Genomic DNA, 27,441 nt, shown 5'->3' on the forward strand with positions numbered 1-27,441 from the left:
CTAAATTATTTATTTGAAAATAATTTTATTATAGCATTATTTTTTAAATATTCATTATAGGTATTGAAAAAGATCTTCCGAGTGAAATTGTAATCAATATTTAATTTTTCAGACAAAAAATACTTTTCAAAGAATTATATCATAAAAAAATTAATATTGATAAAAGCTAGCATAATAGTTTTCATTTCCCCTTATCAAAGATAAAAATGTTGTCAATTCTTCTTTGTTGCTAACTTCATAAACACATGGTTCGCTTTTTTCAGTGCGCTTACCGGTACTTTTACTTGATAGTTGAAATGGTTTGCGAAGCATGTTATTAAAAAAATATTATATTGTTAAAAAAAAGTAATGTGTTCCTATACCTTAATTTTGTGTAATACCTTTAATTGTTTATTAATAAGGCGATCTTTTTAGAGCTTGTAAATTACTACGGTAAGCGAATAAGTTACAACTCCATTTTAACGTTAGTTAACGTTTTGGTTTTATAAATGAAATTTTTAGATTATTTAGATTTTTTCTAACACAACACATTAAAATAATTATTAGTTTGTTAAGATATTATATGATTTTTAAAGAACATTTATTTTTGTATTTTTCAATTTGATTTTTTACTAACCTTTTATTGTTTTTTTTTTAAATTAATTTATTTTTCATGATTTTAGGAATAGAAAGACATTTATTAAAATTAAGAAGAAATCTTCTATAGTAGTGAATACTAACATGAGTCCTAGTCAAAGTGAGTTTGCCTTTGTTAAATAATTAAAAAATATACATCAATAACACTTATTTAAATGTTTTGTTTATATTTTTAAATTTTTTTTAGTTAATTTATTTTCAACTGATGATTTAAATATATCAGACCAAAGCTTGAAAAGATCATATTCAGATTCGATTGAAAAAGAAAATCCTGTACAAAACAATTTTTATGGGCGTAAGTTTATTAAAAATATAATTTAATGATTATTGTCATGATTGTAATAAATCATAATACAATAACACAATTAAGTATATTAATCATATATAATATATTAAAAATATTAAACTGTAAAATTTAACATAGGAAAAAAAAAGAAGTCTTTCAGTCAAAAAGATATTGATAAAGCAGTACAAACATCAACTAGTGGATATATGACAAGATGTAGATTACTTAAACAGTTAAAAGGTAAAATTATAATTTTTTAAGTGAAAATTTAACAGGGCCTCAATAAATATAACATGGTGTAATACTGCTGAACATTAATATGTAATACTAGTGAGCATTTAACATAGGTATTGTTTTTAATTGTACTATTGAATAACATCCATCCAAGTTAGATAAAAAACATTTATCTCATGTTTTAGTTTAAAAAGAAAACTTATAAACTTTTATTTATCAAGTATATTTAAATGATAACTCATTTATGATTGAAATATTTATAATTTTTCATTTAATTCATTCAAATAAGTTGATTGTGCTACTAAAATTAAAAATAATTAATATTGTTATGAAACATTTTTGATTCTTATTACTCCTACATATCTAAAATATAATTAATTTCCTAAGCTATTTATGGTAAATATTTAAAAAAAAAACATTCATTAAGTATCATTTCAATTGTGTGTTATATAGTATACTCGGGTTTTATTTAATTAAGTATTATTTATGTTTAAACTAGAAAACAATGAATTAAATCCGGCTGATGATGTAAGAACTGTTTCTAAAATTGAAGGTACTAAATCAAAAAGGATTTCAGGTAATATATATATATATATAACTAAAACATAGAATTATATGCATTTATAAATTTTGTTTAAGCTACTTTGAAGGGTTCCAAGTTTGTAAAACTTAGTTGTAAAATTATATAAAAACATAAAAATATTTTTCATTTTAGGGGAAATTAACCCCTTAATCATCTCAAAACCTATAACATCATTAAAAAAGAGCTAAATTTTTAAACAATTAATAAAAATGTGTATTTGCAGATGGTGTGTTCAGAAGAACTTAGTAAAATGTATAAATGCATATAATTCTTTGCTCTTTATATAATAAATGTTAAAAAATTATTGTAGCAAACAGTTATGAATTAAGTGTATAAACTTCTCAATTATTTTTAGGGAAAAAAAATGGAAAAGGCAGAAAAATTAAAAAAAAAGGCCAGAACAATTCATTTAACTATGGTAAATGATTAATATTTACTTTTCCTAGTTTTATAAAAATATTTTTTACATAAATATTATAATAATTTCAAAATAAACTTATGGTTTTTATATCAGGGTTGTTACATTTTAAGTAGCAGGTTATAACAGTGTTTTTTATTAGTTAAACACCAAAAATTAAAAAATTTACATTGATCTTTTGGGACATTTTAAACATTTTAAAACTGTTGATTTATGTTTTAAACAGGTTTTTTTTAACAACCGTTTAATAATGAGTTATAAAATATTGCTAACTAATATAAGTGAATCTCGATAATTTGGAATAAATGGAACCATAATAGTGCCGAACTATTAGAAATACTGGATTACCGTAGGTTATATGTAAAATATATAATTTAAAAAATGATGAAAAAGATGAATGTATAGTTAAAATATATTGAGTTTACGAGAACTTAATGAATTAGCATAAGGTATAAAAGTTACAGTCATTATAAATTTTTTCTACTTGGGATTTTTAGATTTAGTGAACATATGTTTATCTGGCAACGACCTTCAGAATAAATAATTTTTGTTAGTGTCATAACTATTCTATAACCTTTTTAACAGTAGGTAAAAACTTTTCTTGGATTGGTAACATCACTGCAGTTTTCTATTCTTAGACTATATGTATTATCTTTTAACTTTTTTTAGATGGCTAAATATTTCTTTTTTATCACACAAAGTTATGATTGTGTGTTCAATGACATTTTTTTTAGTACACAAATTCAATAAAACAAATTATGCAGCTGTACAATATAAAAGTTATTTAAATCACACGTTCTGATAACTGTGTGCCAGATTATTTATTGAGATACACCTGTAATTATAATTTTTAAACTTATTATTATAAATAATTCATTTTTAGTTTTCACTCATGATATATTTTCAAAAAATGATATATATCCTAAAAAGAAAAAAAATGTTATTCCTTCATTATTTGAGTCAGAGTCAGAATCTGAAGATGATAATATCAAACTAATTAATAATTCAATTGGTAACTTAATTCATAATGTATTATTTATAATATATTTTAACTATTTAACTTTTTATTTTAGAATCTCATGTACTTGATAAAACAAAAGTTTTCGAACATAACTTAGATTCTGTACTTCCAAGTCTAATTTCTAAAGGTAAGTGTTTGTAAAAAATTAGTAGCTTTAAATAAATAATATAGACATTTTTTTAGTAAGAATTAAGAAAATATTATGTTCAACTTTCATTAATGTGTATTTTTAAATACTTTTTTTTTGGCGGTTGTCTAATGCTATTATTGCTTATTTGTAAAATGATTTATCATATATACTCTTAAATTTAATTCTAGGCGGTGATGTGAAAACCTACACTAATAAAAAGACAATCTGTTCAAAAATTACTGAAGCTTGTAAGTATTTAATTATGTTGTCTTTGTTTTGTTGAAGAAGATATTATGTTGGGCTCTAATGTAGGTTTTATTTGGTTTTTATAGTTTATTGATTTTTTCTATATACCACTGTTGTTGATGAAATTTTTTATTTATATTAATCATAATTCTGTTTATAGATGATATTACATTTTTTGGTACATTAACATTAATTGTAGCTTCTATTGCAGTTATGTCTGTATTTTCATTTCCTCTTATATTTCGTTGAGCTGGTATCCAGATGTATGTACTATTTCATAGTGAAATATTTCATACATTTAGTTTGAAGTGCTATTGTTTTTTGCTGATTGTTGCTGAATATTTCATTTTCCACATTTAAATTTTTTATTGCTACTATCTACTAAGGGAGCCACTAGCTAGAAGAAAAAAATCTATACTTTTTCTATTTGTTCTAGAACTTTTAAAATTGCTAAAGTTTCAATTGGCAATATATAATTGTATCTATAGAAGGAGAAGCAAAAATGGTTTTTAAAATATAATTGCAAAATCTTTTATACTGACGCTTAGATCCATCAGTGTTTATTATTTAATGGTTATTGTACTAAAATTGTGTTACTTAATTGAATTGTTTTGTATATCTTGTAAGTTTAATTTTTTGATGTATCAACATTATTGTAGTTTCCAAGGTTAAAAATGTTGTATGTGGAGAAATTCTTGGTAATTCTGTGTTGGTTTTTGTAAGCTAGTTCTGTATTTAAAATACTATAGGTTGCTTTTTAAAAATTATTTATTGGTTATATATTTTAATGTAGGGCTATGAGAATATTATGTTTTTATATTTAAAAGAGGTGTATTATAAAAAGAGGTATTGGCTTCACATAATATGCTTGGTGTGGGGCTTGATTTAAATGCTCAGATGTTAAAGCATAAATCTTGGTTGAAGATGGTGTATAGTGTTTTCAGTTGAGATAAAATTTCAGTTCCATATGAGTTTCATTGAATTTTACTAAGAAGGTGAGATATTTTTAAAAATTAGATATGTATGTATGTCTCTGTTAATATTCTACTTCTGAAGTGTTATTAGAATTTTGTTCAGCCAATTTATATTATAATAAGATTTTTGGATATTCAATGAGGTTAATAATGTTATTTGGCATGGAATGCTGAATAGATGTCTTTTGTTATAATGGTTAGTGCATTCATGGTAGATCTGTTTTTTTGAAATCCATCTTTGTCTGGTTTAGAGATAGATCTTATGATTGTTTTTCTCCATAATGATGGGAAATTTTTATTTTGTCATATCATATTGTACATTAAAAAAAAAAGTGAGTCTAATATGTTGTCTTTATCATAATAATTTTGATTAATTTATTTTCTTTTTAATGATATTTAAAAATTATGATATAATATCCTTACTGTATATGTAAAAATTCAACAAATAAAAAAAAAAATTATAATAATGATAATGAATAAAATATTTATATTAAGCGTGATTTCAATTAAATATATTCTTAAAAAAAATATATATATTTATATCAAATAACTAGTTATCAATATTTTATTTATAGGTGAAAAGCAATCTAATACATCTGTAGAAAAAAAGTTAAATTCAATCCATGATTTACAGTTAATAATGAATGAACCATTAATAACGAATGAACTTAACTATTCATCAAATCCAATCTCCAACCTTCTAGTCAATACTAAATCATCTGTTAATACCAAATATTCATCTCTTTCATCAATATGTAAAGATACCAAGAAAAGTAATATATATATTTTATATTAAGTGTACAGATTATATATAATATTTAAAAAAAAATTGATAATGTCAAAAATATTAAATTATTATCTTTTAATGTTCTATCCTTAATAAAGTACCATAAAATTGAATATCAAGAATTTAAAGTAAAACATTATCATTGATCAATTGGTTTAGTTTAATACACAATTGTTATTATAAAATGTATACTCCAAGTCCTTGGAGTTCTATAAATTTAAAATGGTAGTTGCTTGTTTTGGCAATAGATCGTCATCTGGTTACATTTAAAAAGTAAATTAAATATAACATAGAACAGATAGATAAAAATGATCACAAAATACTTGTTATCTCAACATATACAAATTATGTTAGTTGTGTAATGTATGTATTTTGAAAATTTTGTTAAAAATAAGTTAACATATTTTCAAATTAGTTTTAATTTTTTAATTATAAGGAATGTTAATATTAGAAATATTTTTTGAGAATTCTATAAAAAAAGCAATTTAATGCTCATAATTAGATCAGAGTATTTAAAGCCCCAATAAAGACCTATATATGCAAATACTTTTGCACTTAAAAACCTTATAATATAAACTCAAACTTTTTTTTTTAAGTAATTTGTTTATAACAGATAAATTCATTGTTACATGATACAAATTTTTTCTTTTGAATTTTATTTATGTTTATAAATAAATATCTGCAGGGATTGTTTATGTATATGATAATATATATGCAAATACTAAAAGTTCTCTATTCCACAGCTTATTATAAATAATATTAAAACGGAATAATTTCAATAAATATAAAATATGTAAGTGATGTTATAGTATTAATATATTGTAATTTTTTTAGGCACAAATATATTGAAATTATATCCTGAAATCTCATCAGAATGTTCAAGTTTATCTATGTTAAAAAGCTGTTTAAATCCAAATGAGCCTGTAGATATTTTATCAATGAATGATCAACAAAAATCTAGTAACTAATCTAATATTTTATTTTTTCAGTGTTTTTGCAAGGTCTCTCTTTAATTAATAAAATAAACTTAATCATACATAAAATTCAAGTGTAGAAAAGAATTTTTAAACATTTTTTTTTATGAAGTTTCAGATTCAAATGACTGGATATTTAATGATTCTAATGATCTTGAACAATTTGTAGTTACTCCAGAGTATGTTAAAAAATTAGAAGAAGAACTTAAAATGGAATCTAAAAGTGAGAAATAAAAATTATTATTTAAAATCTTTCTTTAGCTTCGATGCGAAGCTGAGAAGGTATTGGTTTTACTATGATATGTTTTTTTTTTGTGTTTGTTACCACTTTTTCTCAGCTCTCACCGAAACCAATTTCTTTCAATGATACGTCAAAAGATCACAAATTGTATCTAATCAAAGACATTACCCTCAAAAATTGAAAAAATTTCGCTCGTTCCCCGTAAATGGGGGAAACCTCCAAAAAAATTACAAATTTAAAATTCGCTAATTTTCGAAGNCTTTCAATGATACGTCAAAAGATCACAAATTGTATCTAATCAAAGACATTACCCTCAAAAATTGAAAAAATTTCGCTCGTTCCTCGTAAATGGGGGAAACCTCCAAAAAAATTACAAATTTAAAATTCGCTAATTTTCGAAGTTTTTAAAATTTTTTTTACTTAAAACTGCCTTTTTAAAAAATGAACAAATCATGATAATTTTTTTTTTATAGATGCTTGATGTCTTTACCTATCATTTGGTATATTTTTTTTATAAATTTAACCCTTTACCTACCCACAGGGAGGGACTCAAAATGACAACTTTTTCACAAAAAGTTAACTTTTTTAACTTGACTTTTGAAAATGTTCTGTGAATAACTGACACTTTTATATAAATCTTAATTTAAAGATAATGTAATATACTTTATTATGAAAAAAAAATTTGACCTCTGGAATTGTCTTCGTGGTGAAAATGGCTACCAAATGCTGTTTTCGTGTGAAAATTATTGATTTTATTTTTTACATTTTTAACTTTATAATGCTATAACTTATTGAAAAGTGTATGGATCAATACAATTTTTTTATGAGAAATAATACTTTTTAATAATCCCTTTTTCATTCAGGATGTTAATAAGAAAATAGCAGATCATGTAGCTTTTAGAATAATCCACCAATTTTTTTAAATTAAACACTATTTAAAGATTTGTATCAAAGCGTTTTTTTGGTAGTGATTTTAATCACTGTCAGAAATCATTATACTTGATCTAACTATGCCTCGTTACCACTGTGCCGCGACCCCACTAAGCTGGGTTTTTTTTTATAATTACAGTATGTTAAAAAAATTTTTAATAACGTTTTTAATATTTCCCATATCTTAAATTAATTAAATAATGAATAAAAATCATGTTTTTATGTTATTAAACTATATATGTACCAAATTTTAGGGTTTCTTATGGAATTTTACTTACACCCTAACTTTAAATTTATATTAAATATAATATTTTAAGGTTTTATGTTCTAAATATCCATTTTGGAATTTATTATACTAAAAAAAATTAAACAAAATTAGCGTTAGGACCACCAGCAATTTTTCCTAAAAAATCGTGAAATTTTGGCTATTAAATTTATGTAATATATATATATATAAGGTTATTAATATCTGGTAAGACACTCATTTTCTCAAAAATTATTGAGAATTTAACATTTTTATAAGGAGAACCAATAGGATTTTCATGAAACTCTACATAATATGTAGTTATATTTTTTTTCATCCCTGCAGAGATAAAAATTCTTATTTGTAATTTTTTAAATGGAAATTCCTATTTTAACTTTATAATATGATAGAGAAAAAAAACTACTAACATTTTTGTTCTTACAATTTTTTTTTTCGATCAACTGTTGGTCTGTTACTGCTTGTTAAAATTAAGTGATTTTACTGTCTTGAATACAGAAATCATTAATTTTTTTTGCAGTCGCATAAACCAATTTTTATTTATCAAGTCATGAAATAGTAACATTGCTGCTACCGTAGAGACAATAATACTGGTTGCACTGCCACTGGTTTATAAAAACAAATCAATAATGAATTTTTACTTGCATTTAAATCTTTAAACAATTCATACAATGTAAACGGTTGATTGGATTAAAAAATTGTGAGAACAGTGTTATTTGTAATTTTTTTGTATCATATTTTAAAGTTAAAAATAAGGATTTCTATTTAAGAAAATTTTAAATCAGGATTTTTATCCCCAAAGGGTCGGAAAAAAATATAACTACATATTATGTAAAGAACATATTTTTCTCCTTACAAAAATTTTAAATTCTCAATAGTTTTTGAGAAATTGAGTGTCTTACAAGATTTTATCACTTTGTATATTTTTCAAATTTCAATATATTTAAGAGGAAAATGATCATGTACTTATAATTTAATAATATTAAAAAAAATTATTTACTTGAGTTTTAAAATTATTAATTAATCTTTCAATATAGTTACCAATAGTACCAGCAATAAAAATAAAATACAAGCTAATGTCTTGGAATTGCCCATTGAACCTAATCCTGAATTTAATATAGGTATGTTATCTTAATTTTTGTTAGATTTGATTTATTTAAGTTATATTATAAAACTAAATTTAATTTTTATTAATTGTATAAAAAATCTCAATTTTTACCCAAAATTCATTCATTACAGAAAAAATTCTTCAGGATAATCATGATGTTCAATTAATTAAAAAACCAGATGTATTTTCAAGTAAGTTTCAATTATGCAGTATAGATTTTGAATAAATTGTTTAAATAAATTTATGTTCTGTAGAGAATATCACAAATTCCCATAATTATGTAGATGAAAACCCTTCTTGTAGTATTTTTAATGTTGAAGAAATTTCTCCATCTAATGATAATAAATCATTGAGTATAACAAATATTAGTGAAAATATTACAAAAATTAGTAAGTTATTTTTATATTATATATTTATATTTATATTATAAAATCGTACTTATAATATTAATTAATTCTGCTTATATTTTATCATAACGTAATGACTAATCTGTTTATTTTTAAAGATTCATCAACCTAAGAAAAAGATATATTAAAATTTATATTTAGAAATTACACAATTTTATTTTTTAATAATGGTGTCATAAAATACTAATTCATTAATTTTTTTATGTAATGTTTAGTACAAGAAAGTAAAAATGATATATCGTATTTACTTAAAGATTCCAATGATGAAAGTGTTAATGAAATGAAATCTCAGAATATTGAACTATCTTTCAAAACTCTCAATGATTCATTTCATGAGTCTAATTTATTAACAGGTATATTTTTATGAGTCATTAAATGTAATTAAATTATTGATTCTGTAAATCTAATATCATATTTACTTAAAGATTCCAATGGTGAAAGTGTTAATGAAATGAAATCTCAGAATATTGAACTATCTTTCAAAACTCTCAATGATTCATTTCATGAGTCTAATTTATTAACAGGTATATTTTAATGAGTCATTAAATGTAATTAAATTATTGATTCTGTAAATCTAATATCATATTTACTTAAAGATTCCAATGGTGAAAGTGTTAATGAAATGAAATCTCAGAATATTGAACTATCTTTCAAAACTCTCAATGATTCATTTCATGAGTCTAATTTATTAACAGGTATATTTTAATGAGTCATTAAATGTAATTAAATTATTGATTCTGTAAATCTAATATCATATTTACTTAAAGATTCCAATGGTGAAAGTGTTAATGAAATGAAATCTCAGAATATTGAACTATCTTTCAAAACTCTCAATGATTCATTTCATGAGTCTAATTTATTAACAGGTATATTTTTATGAGTCATTAAATGTAATTAAATTATTGATTCTGTAAATCTAATATGTAATGAATTAGATTTTTCTCTGTGCGGTAAAAGAAAGCAATCACAAATTAGTATATTTGACTTGCATAATGTTCCCAACCATGATAATAATTGCAATGATGTTATTAAAATACCTTTTATAAATTATGAAAAACCTATTAACTTATTTAGTTCAAATAAAATTGAAGTTGTAGAAATTCGTAAGTACTTTAGAATCATTTACTTGCAAATAACTTTATATTTTATTGATTTATTTGTTTAAATTTAGTTAGGAATAAAAGTATTCTATAATTTAATTATAAAATTAATAGGTTTTTAAATTATGTGAAAATGGTACAAGAATAACTTGTTTTAACAATTATGTTAATAAACTTATTGGTGATTTTAGAATTTTAAAAGTAACTTTTTATAAATAAGATTTTTATTAAAAACTATAAAAATTGACTAAATTTTTGGGGTTTAGTGTAATTATGTTGCCCTTTTAGCATGAAATTCCTTAAATAATATTTATACAATCTTGATAATGTTTAACATTTTTATGGTTATAAAATAAAGATGAATATGTCTACCATTATCCTTGAAATCTAGAAGTTCATCTCAAAAGAAATGATGTTAAAAAATAAATAAAAAAAGAATACTGTATAGCTAAAATTCAATATTACTATTGTAAACGTTAATGAACTTAATAATTTTATAAAGTAAAACTTCTAGTTTTACTTAAATTTTTCTAACATATTTAAATAAAATAATAGGTAATCTTACATATAATGAAGTATTTATAAATAATTATTTATCTATAATAAAATACCTGAAAATTACTTAAATAAAATGTTTGACTCAAATGGTAGATTTGTTTTTTAAATCAAAGTTTTATATAATATTAAAAATAATCATAAACATAAAATGTGTACTAGTGATAACAATGGCAATGATGGCCATCATTCTAAAGTATATTATAATTCACATAAAAAAAGAAGCTTTATGGAGACTTAGAAATCACAATTCAATTTCTTGTATCAATAAACTTCAGTTAAACTAAATGTATAACTTAGTAACATGTTATTTTACTACTTTTACTACTGCATTCCAGTCTCCTAAAACAATTAGGTTTGTTTTTTCGTTTGTCATTTCTATCACTCTATATCTATATTTGTTCTAGATATCTTCTATTTCTTCATCATATTTATGATAAGCAGGAGTTTTTGTGGTTCTATTCTAACTGTAGACCATAAGGGGATTATTTGATTTATTACATACAATATTTTTGATAGAGAACAGTTACTACACAATCAAATTTTATTATTATTGCATTTGCTTAATAAAAGTCTTTTTAGGTTGTTAATATTTTTGTTTCAGCTTTGTCTATTGATAAAAAATGCAATTGCAAAACATTTTTTTATGTAAATGTTGATAATAATAAAATTTTTAATTCAAAATCAGAACATCATGCATTTGATATTAACTTAAAAAAATCTCGCAGTGATATGTACACTAAAAAGCATATAGAAGGAAATATTCTGCATGATTTAATAAGTAAAGACAAGAAATGCTTAATCAGTCAAATGAGAAGTTCTAATTTTGATATTCCCTTACTATTGGAATTAGAAGGAAAAGAAAGTATATTAAAACCTCTGGAAATTTCTCATAAAACAACAGTGTCAAATGATATTGATCCTAACATTTTAAGTATTCTAAAAGATGTTTATGTGGATATTGATTATTTATCTGATAACTGTGAAACTCGTGAAAGTAAGAATTTACATTGATTTATTTATCTATTCTTTATTGTTGATATTATTTTTTTATTATTAATACATTATTCATTATATTTTATCATTATAATTATTAGTTAATAAGGTCCTCAATCAATATTGATATTTCAATACAAGATTAATATTAAATATAAATTTTTCATATTTGATGTTAAAATAAATATTATAATAATAAAGTGGAAATCCTGTATTTTATAATTATTTTAATTTTCTAACCAATTTTACGTATATATTTTTTATTTATATATTGGGTGATTTTTTTCTATATTTTGATAAAATATCACCGAAAATACTACAATGTTGATAGTTAAAAATATGTCATTTAAGAACTCAATGAGTTCAGTATAAAATTGTTGAAATTTTGAATGAAAATTATATTAATTATTTATTATTCCTTAGGAGACAAAACTCCTAGTAAGAAATTGAAGTTCAAAAACACCTTTGAACCAAGTGTCACAGTTTTAACTCATAATGAGAAAAAAAAATGTAAGTATTCTTTCAATAATTTAATTTATAAAAAATAACATACAATTATTCAGAACTTTAGAGTAAATAATTAGTGTAGTTTTTGAGAAAATGATTGGGGTAGATTTTCCAAAAAAAAATTATTTACATGATGAAGATACAATTTATTGACAATAATGATGTTATTTATTGACATATATTTTCAGGTTATACTATAAACCCATATGAAAATAAAGCAGTAAAAAATATGAATTCTATTTCACCAAATTTTAATTTATCTACTAACAAAAAGGCTCAAATTAATTGTTCCAAAGTTATGACTAAAGCACCACAAATTAATGCAGGTATTTAATAAATTTAATTTATTTTGAACATAATTTTATTTGATCTATTTGAGGTACTAATTACTATACAGGGTGATTGACTAACTATGCCTCACAAATTTTCTTTAAAAATATTGGTTTTATCATATATGTAATTATTTTATTTGTTATAAATCTTTGTTGAGCTACTTGATAAGAAAAATAAAGATTTCATCTTTATCCCTTAACCCTCAAATCAATATCAACTTTAGTTTTTCAAATAGCAACCAGTTTTTTTTTTTATTAATCTAGTTTAGCATAAAAAAAAAAAAAAAATCAATTTTAATCAATTCTAAAAGAGATTACTATTTAAAGTTTATGGGTTAACAAATAAAACAGTAGTCGAGTAAATACAGTAACATTAATATTTAGTGTACAGATAAGAACTATTGGTGTATTGTACTGCAACGTAAAATTTGAGCATTTTTTATAAAATAACGTGAGTAATACTAAACTTCAATGAATCATAGCACACTGATAATTGAATAATAATAATAAAAAAAAAAATTGTACAAAACATTTTTTAGCATCGATGCTATGTGTTTTTTTTTTCTGTTACCACTTTTTCTCAGCTCTCACCAAACCAATTTCTTTCAACAATACGTCAAAAGATCACAAATCGTATCAAATCGAAGTAGATAGATACCAGACTATAATATTCCAAATATTTTGGTGACTTGTTGCTATAGAAATCATTTCTAAAAATAATAAAAAAAAAAAAAAATCAGTAATATAATACCTTCTCAGCTTCGCATTAAAGCTAAAAATTGATTGTTAGTTTCTTCTGAATTAACATGGATTTTTAGTTTTTTTAACAACTTTTTTTTGATTAGTTATTTTAGTTAAAGTAATTATTATAAGTAGTAAAGAAATCATTATAAGTATAAACTTATAACTTTGTTAACTATTATAACTTTATAATTACAATTTTTTTCTCATAAAATTTTCTATTTAATGATGTCAATTTCAAACTTGTAAATTGAGCTAAATGTTATCGTAATATTATACTAATAAAATAAAAATGGGTATAAAATAGATAGTTTAATAGTTCATACTAGTTATATTTTAAAATTATTCTATTCATTTTTAGACAAGCAAACTAATTGTTCTTCATATAATGTAAATATTGATAATTATTTAAAAAATGCATCTGGTAATCCCTATTCAGAAAAGTGTAATTCAAATAAACAAAATTCACAGTTTTCTACTACTGGTAATATTTAAGCTTCTTTTAAAATATTTTTGTAACTGTAATTCAATTTTTAAAATAGCTAAGACAATTGAACTGTCTGAAGATGTCAATACTTCTATTAACTGTAGTGAAAAACTATTAATTAAAGAAAAAGATGTGTCAAATTTATTACCATCTTCAAAATGTGAACATTCTTATAATAATAGTACATTTTGTAAAGAAAAATTCTTACCTAAAAGTAAATAATTATTGATTGCCGATTTAATTTAAGTAATTGAAGGATACAGGAAAAATATGATAGTTGTCTATTTTTTATATTGATTTTATAGTTAAATTCAATAGATCATTGGCAGTTGTATCAAGTATTAAAATCTGTGAAAAATATTTTTATTTTACTTATGTTAAAGAGTCTTTTTTTATTTAATTAATAAAGGGATAAAAATTGATTACTTTGTTTTTGATTTCCTGAAAATTTTATAGAGAAGACCATTATGGTTTTTACCCTGTATCCTTCTTGTCAAAATCAGTTTGATTATTATCAAAATATATTCAATTTCACAGAATCAACACCACTTAAAGTTCATACCATTATAGACAAGAAAGAATCGTCAAATGATAACTCAATGATTGATGTTTCAGATACTAAACAAAATTTATCTAGTAATTATTATGCTTTATACTTTATGCTTTAGATATTTGTTTCATTATATTTTATATTTACAGCATTATTAAAAAAACCAACCTACAAAGAAAAGTCTTTTAAAGCAGAAAGTGAAAGTTCCAATATATTATTGCGTTCTAGAGAACTTAAAAATTCAGGTACCTCAGAAATTGATATTCCGTTAGAAAATAGTCCATCCAAAATATATTCAAGTATGTGTTATTTATTTGTATTATTTTTGTTAAATCTTCTTAAATCATCATTTTTTAGATATAGAACCATCATTCAATAATAAAAATAGAATAAATACCAGTGTTATCAATGAAGATCAAGTTTTTTATAAAAGCATTTTTGAAGTAAGAAATATTTCTAATTCTAGTTCAGAAAATTCGTTTGAAGATAGTTCAAGTGAAGATGAATTGTTGATCTCAGGTTATTATTATTATTTTTTATAAATATCACTACCTAAAAATAACTTTTCTTATTAATGAAATCTAACTTATATCTTCAGTATTAACATTTAATTATACAGGGTAATCGGTTCATCAAATCTTTCGATAATTCTCAAAATAAATACAATATTGGAAAAAAAACTTTGATTTATCTTAGTTGCATATATTTCTTTATTTAACAACTAATAAATTATTTTTATTACTCTTTGTACCATTTAGGTATAAAAATATGATTAACTTCCATAGTATTGGCCCTAAAGTTTTATTTTATTTTATATAATTCAACGGACTGGGCCCTTTTACATATCAAATAGATATGTACAATTTATACAAAGACTACAATTTTTAAGTACAAAACAATAAAAAATCCACAATAACTTACAAAGTAACAAAAATTTTAGATATTTAATATTTTTAGAACTAAGTGTTAAATAATAAATTAGTGAAATGAATGTCCATATTGGTACAAGACATTAAATGCCTTAATGGCTCATTCACTAAATAATTGGTAGAAGCATACGGGACAAAAAAGGGAAAAAAATAAATTTTTAACAGCAATGTTTAGCTGAAAGTCTTGCTAGTCTAAATAATAAACCAAGTACTTTAAACACCTTACAGCTTATATAATTAATGTGTGGATTAGGGTCAAGGTTAAAACTTAACATTAATCCAAAGTCCATGACAAAATCAGTTTGATGTCGGATATTATTTGTGTTACAATTTAGAAACAACCCTTATAACTTTAAGGGGTGTTAAATTTTTTTTTTTTTTAATAGCAACATACATATACTTTGGAAGTTATTCTCAATTTTATACTGTTAGTAAATGACTAGTGATTAAATTAGCAGCACTCATTTCTCACCTCACCATTTCAGTCTTAACTTCTGAAATACTAGTTCAAAAATTGTTATCAACCAATCATTTTCTTAATTTAATAATTTTCTATTTAATAAGTTGATTATATATGTATATTGCCATTAAAAAAATTAAGTCAACACACCTTTAAATTATAAGGGATGTTTCTAAAAAGTAATTATTTGTTTATAAATCAAGAAATATATGCAACTAAAAGAAATAAAAGTTTTTTTTTAATATTGTATTTATTTTGAAAATAATTGAAAAAAAATAATAATCAAATGATTATTATAAATCGATCAGACTACATAGTTATAAAAAGATCACTAACTTTTTATTGTAAAAATTTTTTTTGGAAATAATAAAGAGACATTTTAAATTTTGTTATTATTATGCTTATCAAATTTATTTATTAGTTCTTTGAAACAATGTTTTAGAAAGTTTAAAAAATTCTACATTCAATACTTTTCATAAAGAATCATTATGCAGTAAAAAAGAAGAAAATGATTTTAATAATGAGTACAATAAGTTTCAAAAAACAGATCTTCAAGATTTTTCTATGGGTATTTTTGATGAAATATACAATTTTAAATAAATGTGTTATTAAAAAGTGGTTTAATATTTTATTTTATTATTTAATATTATATTTATTGTTAGATCGTATGCACAATGACAGTAATGATATGCCATTTAAAATAAATTCACATTATACAGATATTAATTTTCAACCTGATATTTCTAAAATTTCTGTTTCTCCTAATTCTTCTAAATATGCTAAACAAGAAGTTGTTTGTGATAAAAGCTTAGGTATATATATTATTATTATTCTGTGTTATATTTTTAATTTTAATTTATGTAACTTTCAGATAATGAAAATAATAAACTACCTTATAATAATATGTTTGATCAAAATTTCTGCAATGTTTCAACGGATAATGAAAGTTCTGATGAAGAAGGAAAATTGCAAATCGGTAAATATAATATCATACCTGAGGTGGTATTGGGCTATAAGTTTTTTTTACTAATTTTCTCAAAATATAAATTACTGATTTAAAAACTAAATAAAGTTTCGATTTTGGATAAAATTAAAATATATTCTACCCAATCATATATAATGATGTAATTAAACAAATATAATCCATTACCTTTATTTTTCAGAATGTCCAGTTGAAAATTGTTCTAAAAATGGGTCAGCTAATATTACTAGCATGAATTCTCAAAATATTAATGAAAATAACACAGAAATAAACAAAAATGGTAATTTAATTTTTCAATTTTTATTTAGGTATATGTCTAAATTCATAGATTATACAATTTATAAAAATACACTCCTTGGGCATATCTAAATAACCGGCATTTCAATACTGGCCATCAGCTAATTTTGATCATAATACTTGGTTTTCTTTGTAGTAATGAACAACTTTTGAGTTATAATTGGGAATTATATCTATGGACAAGTATTCATACACCGACTGATGTATTTTTAAGTTTTACAGAGTATAAGTAATAAAAAACAATTCAATTGGGACTATGCTTAGTAGAGACCAAGGATAGTCAAAATTGTATAGATTAAAATTATACATTAATACAAATATACATTATAAAACTATACATTTATTTTTAAAATCATTGTGACGAAATTTGATATAGCATCCAATAATAATTATTCAAATGTGAATATAAATTATATTAATTTTTAAAATAAAAATGTTCAAATCTTTCTTTAAAGGTTCCTTATTTACTATATTGATAAAATATTTGATACTCACTTACATTATTGTGTAGGGTGTTTATAAAACAATTTCTTAATAATCAATAAAAAATGAACTAAATATTATTTATATGTATCATTTATTAAATGTTTGCTCATTATATCACAACTAAAGTTATTTTTAACTTAATAACAATCAAGTCATTATTACAAGAGGTAGACTAAACCTTACCTGAACCTAAAAAATTGTACAATTTAAACACAATTTCCAAGTCCAAGTTTACAAAATCTTGCATATCTTTTGTTATAAGGTTGATAAAAGTAGAATATATATTGATATATTTAGGACATGAATAATAAACAGTGACTAACTTTTTCAATTTCTTCAAAAATTAGCTTATTTACTGTTTAGAAACCACCAGGGTTTCTAATTTTTGGTGTAGGCATATTTTTTTTATGAAGCTTTAAGGAAACCTACGTAAGGTATTAGGTTGTTTTAAAAAACCAGTAAGCTGAATAAAACATTTGGTGTTGCGTATTTTTTCATATTTCAAAGTTAAAATACGGTTTTGATTTTTAATTCTGTTTTTATAGCATAAATACTATTAATTAAAAACATTTCTGGTTGACCAAAACGTAGACAATTATTGTTTTACTATTACAGCTATAAGAGCAAAAAATTACTTATACCTTTATTACTAAAAAAAAATACAACCATGTACTATTCTTTAACTTGAAATAATTTTCGTTTACTTAGAGAACAATTAAAATATTCTTCTTTCTGTTATTTTTTCTATTATTGTCTGTAACTTTGTGATCCTGTTACTAAGGAACATGTAATATTAATTGCAGCACGTGTATTTATAAATTTTTAAATATTTTCAAAATTTTTTGGTGTTATAACAGTTATAAAAGTTTTTACTTTTTCAACATATTTTAGGATTTTTGGTTAATGCTAAAAACAATTTTTTAAATTGTATGTCAGTACTTAAAATAGAACGTTTTAAAGCTGTATGTTATGAGCCCCACTAATAACTATTAGATAAAACTAATCTATCAGAATTATGGGTTTTTATTAAGATTAACTGAAAAAACTGTGTCATATATGCATTTGGCTAGTTTGTTATATATTCATGTTGAGAATAATACATATATTTTTTATTATATTTTAGTTGATATATTTTTTTTAAGTTTCAGATTCGAAAATTGATAATTCATTTTTTGAAAAAGTCAATGTGTTTTATACAAATGCCGATTCAAAAAAAGATTCTGATATTGATATAATCCCTTTAGACATAATTGATGTAACAAATAAATGCATAAGTATGTGTATTATTTAATTAAGTCAGTAAAGATAAAAGTAATTTATAATTTATATAGGGTGATTGGTTTATGATAAATTACTCAATTACCCTCAAAAATAAATACAATATTGTGTAAAAACAATTTTTGATTTCTTTTAGTTACATATATTTCTTGATTATTCAGCAAATAATTACTTTTTAAAATCATCACTTATAACTTAAAAGGGTGTTTTTTAAATGGCAACATACACATTTAACTAGCTTATAGATTAGGAAATTTTATAATTAAGGATATGACTAGTCGTTAATAACTTTAAGACCAGTACTTTAGAAGTTATTCTCATTGTTATGCTGTTGGGAAATGACTAGTGATAAAATAGCAGCAACTATTCCAATCTTCACAGTCTTAACTTTTTAAACACTAGTTCAAAAATTGTTATTGACCAATTATTTTCTTAATTAGATATTTTTCTATTTAATAACTTTATAATAGGATATAAGGAATAAACAAAAAATATTTCATAAAAGATAGTTGGAGATACATTTACTAATAAAATATTTATTTTTTATTTTTTGAAACTCAATTAACATATTTGGTAAGCACCACCGGAATTTATTACTAAACATTTTTTTTAACAATAAATAACTATTAGATTTATTTAAAAATGTTTTAAACTTTTTTTTATTAATCTTATGAAATTTATAAATGTTAATTCTTTTAAATTTTGAATATAATTTATCTGGTTTTTTTTATTGGAATACGAGATTTAAGTTAGAAAAATTGTAATTTTCTGAATTATAAGAATGTGTTCTCAGAAGAGTATATTTTAAAAAACACACCTTTAAATTATAAGTGATTATTCTAAAAAGTAATTATTTGCTAATAAATCAGGAAATATATGCAACTAAAAATATCCCACTCAGTAAGAAAAAATTTTAATATGATAGAAATATTACGTATTGATTACTTAGAAAATATTAGTTTATATTATTAATTCCCGTAATGTTACATTTTTATCTTAGTTTTTTAATATTATAATAATATTATACGTTGATTCTACTTTAAATATTTATTTTTGAAAGCCACGTCAAAATTTATGTAATATTATTTTGCTAATATTCACTAAATTTGGTATTAAAATATTTCGATAAAATTATATGTTAATTCTACTTTTAATACATATTTTTAAATGTCTTGTCAACATTTATGTAATACTTATTTTTAATATTCAATTTGATTTTAAAATATTTGCATAAATTTATAATTAAAATTTTTTCAAATTTTAGTCATAATTATAATTATTTAATGTCAGCATATTAAATAAACATATTTATCCATTTAATATCAAATGTTTATATTATATTTATTTTACATTTATTTTATTAATATATTATTATTCAGTAATCGAATGGTTTATGATAAACCAATCATTTTGTGTATCATTTTTTTTTTTTTAAATTAGCTACAGATAAAAATAATAGCTGTGAACCAGAAAACATTCTAGATGACAAATTGGCTCTGAATAAAGATAATGATTTGAATTTTATGTCCTCTGACTTGTCAGTTGACACATGTAATGAATTATTCTCGATATTGTGTACAAAAGATAAAAATGAATTTTCCAAACAAATTCAAGATATATTTAAAGAAATGATGGTGGGTGAACCTTTTGTTCCTCTTTGTACTCATTTAGTAGCCGAGACTGATACAGGTATTTAAAATTTATTTAAATTAAAAATTTAAATGACATATTAGTATTTCCTTTAGTGGCACATCATATTATTAACATATAAGGAAGTGTATCACAATCTGAAACATAAGTGTGTGGTGGTTTAGTAGTAGATTATATCTTTAGGCGTTGTATTGTAGATTCTATTTCTATAATGTACCTCCTTTTTTTCACATAATTTCTGGTACTTTTTGATGAATATTCAGCAACTAAGTCATAAAATAATAATGCTTTGTAAATAATAACTATGTTCTTTAACATAATATATAACAATTATGTGTATAGTTTATAATATATGTAATAGATACAAATACAAATAATTAAAATAAATTACTGATTTATTTAAAAATTTTTTAGAAAATATGGAATTAAATAGTAAAAGTACCACTTTTGATGAATCATTAAATGTTAACAGTGTTGCAAATATCACAACTAAAGTTGAAAATGAAAAAGGTAATTTTAAACTAATAGTTATCAACAAACTTTGTGTCCAACATATTTAAACTATCTAAAAAAATTGTGTTTGTTATTTATAAAATTTTTCATTTTTTATGAATAAATATGTATTAATAATTTGAAATATAATAAACATGTATAAATATTTGCTTAATTTTAGAGCAAAATGAATATTTTTCAAAATTAAGTGAAACAGAGCAACCAATTCCAGATAGTAATACTATGTGTAAAAGTGAAAATATAGTATTGAGTAAAAAGGAAAAAAAAAAAAATAATAACCAAAAAAATCCATCAACACAAAAAAAAAGTAATTTTTTAACAATTTTTCCTGATAAATCAATAACAACAAAATGTTTTTTCCTTTGGTGATCAATTTTGTTATATCTAATTAATTTTTTTTTAATATTTTTCAGATATTAAAAGTAATATCAAAATTAGGCTTACTTTTAGGGATTTAATAAATTCTAACAAACCAATAAATGAACTTTTGGAGTCAAAAGAATTTAGAAATTTACGTTTTTTCAACGAAGGAGAAATTGCCAGGTAGATCATACGATTCTAATTGCATATACTTATAAAAAATTCAAAAAATGTTCGTAACATTTTATTTTATTGCAGTTCTATTGGTGTGTTACTTTTTGAAAAAATGATTGCAGTACCTATTATTAATGGTTTGGCACCTTTTAAAATTGACTATTCTCAATTAGAAAGTCCTCAACAAATTGAGCGGCTAAGGGAAATAAATTTACATATAGAATGCCCCACAATAGTTAAGTTAACTTCACTTACTTTAGCATTAGCCAAAATGATAAGAAAGGATTCATTTATTTATTTGGTATTAAGTGTTATTCGAAAAAATGTTTTGAATAAAAAAATGAATATGAATCATGCAATTGTAAGTAAGAATATCTTCAGGTTATTGGTTCATTAAATACTATTTCTTCCAATAATATTTCTAATTTTTAGGACAACTTAATAATAACTAATACAACATATTTTGTCGATATATGTGTTCGATTAAGACTTTTAAAGACACTTCAGACATTTATTTTTGATTCAATGGTTATATTACCAAATAAATACTGTTGTGTAATATTCATATCATTATTAATGTGGAAAAATTGCCTGCCCATGCGAATAAATGATGAAGAAGGTAATTAACTTATTATTTATGAATAAGTTATTTAGGCTTAAACTTTATTTTTATTGTAGATCCAGTTCTAGTAAGTGTCATATCATGTATAATAGCTAAACAAAAGTTATATTCTGAGCAAATTGCTGGTTGTGACATTTTTCAACGTGAATTGATTAATTTATTATCTATTCATTTCAATTACTCATTTAACACTGATTTACCTGTAAATTTTATACAACATATAAACAAGCCAGGTACATACATTTTATGTTTATCTTATGTAATTTCATGAATTTTTTAATTCTGTATTTTTCATTTTTAGATTTTTTTGTATCCATTGTTGTTTTTTTGAAGTGTTGTAAATCTAAAGATATGGTTGAGTTTATTTTGAATTGCCTATTTCCAGCCTTGGAGTATTATCTAAATACTCAAATAAACGAAGAAAATACTCTTAAAATTATGCAGTCAATAAGTAAATAAATAATTTTTTAAATGATTTTAAGCATAATAAATTAATTTTAATATCTTATAATTTTTTAATAATATTTTTAGTCATGTCTATCAAGCCTTTTAGAACATCATGTAATGCTATAATAGCCACTTATTTAAATAAGTATAAAAATTCTCTTAATACAAAAAAAAGTGAAAAAGAACATATTTACATTACTATTTATAATAGTTATAAAATACTGCAGGAAAAGTTTATTGAATATTTAAAAGATAGTCGTATACGTAATTATTATTTTTAAAATTTTTGAAAAACTGATTAATTAAAGTTAGTTATTTAATTTTTTTTTTTATGTCATAGGATCTAGGTTATTTGAAGAATGTCTTATAACTATTGTTATGGTGTTGGGATCAGTTGACTATGCTTCAAGTACTATAGCAATAATGAAGTATCATCCAAAATACAAACCTTCTTCAGGCTTATTGAAAAAGTACATTGTTTATAAATCAATTTTAGGCCCAGATTTATGGGATAAATTAACAAAGATGGATGATGTAAACATGATTAAGTGTATTATTAATAGCGCTGTTTTAAAAATAAAGAATTTTAGCGATATTATGTTAAAATTGCATACTCTTGTAAATAGCTTATGTTTAACATAATTATATTTTATTGACTTTTAATATATTAATTTATTGACTGTGATAGCATTACAATGGTTTTTTATCAACTTATTTTACAAAATTATATTTTTGTAAAAATTAATTTGATTGTAATTTTTCTACCAATTAAATGCAAAAATGTTTTAAAGAATAAGAAGTAGAATGAAAATTCCTATTTTAAAACTTAATAATAAGTTGTGATAGATATTATTAAGTAATTATGGCTTATATTATATAGTGTTAAATTTTTTTAATTTTCTCTTATAAGTAAAACTGATGTATTATATGTTATTGTTAAATCCTTATTTTAATTAATAAAGCTATTTTTTTTTTAATTATTTATGAACTATATTATATTTTTGAAGTATAAGAGTGTGATAGTGATGCATCATCATATTATGGTCAAAAGTTTTATAAAATAATTTTGAGCCTATTAATAATTATGTAACTAAACTACGTGAAAAATTTATTTTTATCATATTTCACAGGTAAATAAATTGCTTGTTATAGCTACAATTTAATTTAATTATGCAGCGTAATTTGTGTGTAAATTATAATTAAATGATTTTAGAACTAAACTTTGGTCACTTAAGGGATAAATACAACTAGATTCTATGAGTAATGGCACCTTCTGTGCTGTTGGCTTCCATGTTTGTACGAATCTCTACTTTTGTTACTATCAATCTAAATCACAATTATTGCTCACTCCGGTGTAGCAAATAAGGATTGCTGTTAACCACAGAGATAGATAACTTTCTCCTTATGGCAATCCACTTGGATGAGGTATTAACCTCCTCACGATAAATGCTGTATCCTTTAAATTCTTCTTTTCTTTTTTAAGGTATTATTGAAAAATGATACGTTTAATTTTTAAATTGATTGCTTCATTATATAATAATCGTTATTGTCTAAAACAAGTTCTCAATATGTCAATTTGCAAGTTGTAATAACCATCAAAGAAAATCTATGAAGTGTTATGAATAACCCTTAGTTACAATATAATTTTCAGAAATGTTATTTATTTTATAAATATCCAGTAGAGTAGACAAAAGAGGTTCAGAGTAAGCTGGACTTATATCAATAAAATATTTACCGACAATGACAGAAATTAACTTATTACTAACCTATTGACACGCAAAATTTAAACATTTAATAATTTTACCAAAGTTGGTTAATACATAACTATCTCTCTTAACTAATGAATTAAGCTTAAAACTACTGCAATATATCTGATGATATTGGGGACCAATGACATCATTAATTATGGGACCTTGGCAATGTAATTTTCTTTTTTTATCAAATTTATCACTTGTATTAGGACTACCTAAATTTTTCTTTACATTATTGCATTGCTCATCATATCTATAGATAAATTACTGCAATGGTTTTTCACATTTTCTGAGTACTAACTTAAATTCTTCCAAAAAATTTTCGAATGGATAACAGCTGCATTCATTAAGGGGCCCAAAATTGTTATAATCATCAGTCAAGTGTAAAAGTCCATGAATATTGTGAGACATACTGAAGTTACCATAAGTTTTATTAAATGATTTAACAAAATAGTTCATGAGTTCTTGAGGATATTCTGTGTAGTCTTTTTTATTTGGACTAAGAAAAATTATCATGGCAACATTAAGTGACATAAAATTAAAATAGCAATCCTCTGAAATAATATTTTTTAAGACAAAAGGTCTAACATAAACTTTTTAAAAAACGTAGTTCAGTAGTTTTCCACTGTAAAATACCTTGAATTTCTCGAGGCTTTCTAGGGAACTACAGTAAAATATTTTTTAATATGCAACAATCGTGAAGTAATTTCATTAATATTTCTTGCTGGTAATCGTACAGTTGATGGGCCTTTCAAAACCCAAAATAAAATCAATTTACGCATTACTTTTAAATTAGTAAGATGCATATAATCCAAAATAAAGGACCGAGTTATATAAATGATGGAGATTTTAGTTAAAATGGACGGAGAAGATGTATGAAATTCTTCGTGTACTACATTTTGATATTCATAATCATTTCTTAGTGTTGATTTAGTGGTACTATATGGAAAACACACACCATTGTTTAAATAATCACCTTCAATTAGACAACGAGTACACGAATTGAAACCACTATGGCTTTTAATTTTTAAAATAAAACTTTTAGCAGGTGCATCAAAGCAAAAGAGATCAAATTTAATAATAAAATATTTATTACTGATGTTTAATCCATTGGTTAAATACACAGCTTCATTGACAAAATCTAACAAAAAATCATCACTTTCTTAAGGCATAGCATTTCCATGATACAAGCCAATAGGAAATACTTTTTTTAATTTCTAATATAAGCTAAGATGGGCCAGAATTGACTTTTGCTAGAACGTGACAAAGGTAAACCATCAATACTTACAACTAATTTTAAAATACTGTAATTAACTAAACTATTATCATAATTTAATTGTATACCTTTGGCAATACCAAAATGGTGATATATTCCAGGCTTTACAATTCTTATGGTATAATATATACTATCTTTGTGCAATGAGGAAAAGCAATTATGATTTTTTAGCACCAAAAGTAAACCATTAACAGCATTTAAAGGTATGTTATAATGAACTGCCTAATGAGCTAGTTCATCATTAAATGAATTTTCAAGTTTTTGGATAGTATTAATATGTCCTTTCGATTTTAAAATGTCAATTTTATCAAATGAAATGGGTGTAGCAACTGTAGTAACCACTAAATTTGTTGATATACCAGAGCTAGGAGCAGGCTGAGTTAAATCAGGATAATTAGTGGAATTATAACTCGATTCGACTTATAATTAATATTATATTATTAATATTATCAAGACTATTTTTCATTTTTCTTCTTTTAGAACGACTACTCTTTACTAAGGTAGACATAATATAGATTAATTTATATTATATTTATACAGATTTGGATAAACTAGTCATCTAATTTAATTTATCATAAATAATAATTATATAATCAATTTAGTAATTACAAATATACTATATATAATAAAACTCACTAATAATACAAAAAATGTGAGTTTTTTGTTTCTAACACAATAACCAAAACCATGTACAATTGTACAACACAGTCCATCATGCGTTTGACAAAAAATATAAACAAGACGTTCTACTAGCAGATTCGAAATTGGACGATAGAAAGAAATAGACGATCAACTATAAATAAACAAAGGCAACGCTTAATAATCGACATACGCTCACGCGCTTTATTTTGTAGTCATCACGGTTAAATAGACCACGGTTTAAAAACCCACACAATAAATATATAACCGTGGTCGTCTTCTTTTACAACAAGATAATTCGAATAGCTATAGCTACCTGAAATTATATATTTTATAACATGTTATAAAATATATATTTCTAAACAAGCCGAAACCACGATCGTAGAACAACAAATATATTTTTTTATTCTACAATTTATGAAGGCTAGGTATACTTAGTCTACCCAAGTGATGTCCGGCCACGACTGCTTTAACGAGTACTTACACCGTATTCGTGAAGCAGCCGCGCCGATGTGCGACCATTGTTCGGATCGCCCGGGAGAGGCTGATAGCGCTCTGCACACCCTCTTCCGGTGCGAGGCGTGGGCCCAGAAACGGGACTCTTTGGAGTCTCGACTAGGGCCTACGTTCCGAGTCGGGTCCATGGTGGACCTGATGTTGAGGAGCCGGAAGGCGTGGAGGCTTGTCCAGGCGTTCGCCGAATCCGTCTTATTAAAGAAGGAGGAAGCGGAACGCCTGAGACAGAGGCAGCCACGCCGCCCGGCACAGGAGGACCTGAGGCGCTGGTTTAGGCCGGCGCCTTAGGTATTCGTGTTTTATGTTTTTGTGAATTATTTGTCCCCTTCGCAAAGTCCTGCCCCCACCTCCACGTGGTGCAACCCGGGCAATGGATCCCACTCCGGGATGCGTATTTACAAACCCTCTATAGCCCCAGCGCCTGGTCTCAATACGCTATTCTTATTGGTCCGTTTAAAATTAGTGCCAAATATCGTGTTATCATTGCGATTCAAATTTAAATAATGCTAAATTGATATTTGTTTTTAATTGTCAACTTTTACTCCTAATTAATTAA

General features: G+C 23.5%; 1 protein-coding gene across 18 annotated transcripts; it reads left to right on the plus strand.

The window, feature by feature from the left end:
• The first annotated feature begins 229 nt into the window (after positions 1-229).
• LOC126895258 (probable serine/threonine-protein kinase DDB_G0282963) lies at positions 230-23,390 on the plus strand. 18 transcript variants are annotated; one of them, XM_050666914.1, is made up of 44 exons: positions 230-432; positions 663-736; positions 824-931; positions 1,061-1,162; positions 1,656-1,733; positions 2,095-2,157; positions 3,041-3,169; positions 3,231-3,305; positions 3,497-3,556; positions 5,104-5,301; positions 6,150-6,275; positions 6,402-6,512; positions 8,760-8,843; positions 8,962-9,021; positions 9,085-9,219; positions 9,453-9,590; positions 9,663-9,761; positions 9,834-9,932; positions 10,005-10,103; positions 10,173-10,340; positions 11,497-11,673; positions 11,746-11,889; positions 12,312-12,398; positions 12,584-12,721; positions 13,830-13,952; positions 14,011-14,169; positions 14,493-14,591; positions 14,655-14,804; positions 14,863-15,024; positions 16,337-16,462; positions 16,557-16,706; positions 16,766-16,870; positions 17,058-17,156; positions 18,802-18,933; positions 20,378-20,626; positions 21,002-21,097; positions 21,261-21,407; positions 21,514-21,643; positions 21,719-21,995; positions 22,067-22,253; positions 22,313-22,489; positions 22,558-22,707; positions 22,788-22,967; positions 23,044-23,390. In XM_050666914.1, the coding sequence occupies exons 2-44, from the start codon at positions 721-723 to the stop codon at positions 23,343-23,345; spliced, it is 5,694 nt and encodes a 1,897-aa protein (XP_050522871.1). In that variant the 5' UTR covers positions 230-432; positions 663-720; the 3' UTR covers positions 23,346-23,390. The 18 variants fall into 18 exon arrangements, with proteins under 18 accessions (XP_050522871.1, XP_050522869.1, XP_050522870.1 ...); XM_050666912.1 differs by having other exon boundaries at positions 11,497-11,889; XM_050666913.1 differs by having other exon boundaries at positions 11,497-11,889; positions 18,808-18,933.
• Positions 23,391-27,441: the final 4,051 nt, after the last annotated feature.

This window comes from Daktulosphaira vitifoliae, unplaced genomic scaffold, assembly GCF_025091365.1.
Source record: "Daktulosphaira vitifoliae isolate Bord-2020 unplaced genomic scaffold, ASM2509136v1 Scaffold_1, whole genome shotgun sequence".
Lineage (NCBI taxonomy): Eukaryota > Metazoa > Arthropoda > Insecta > Hemiptera > Phylloxeridae > Daktulosphaira > Daktulosphaira vitifoliae.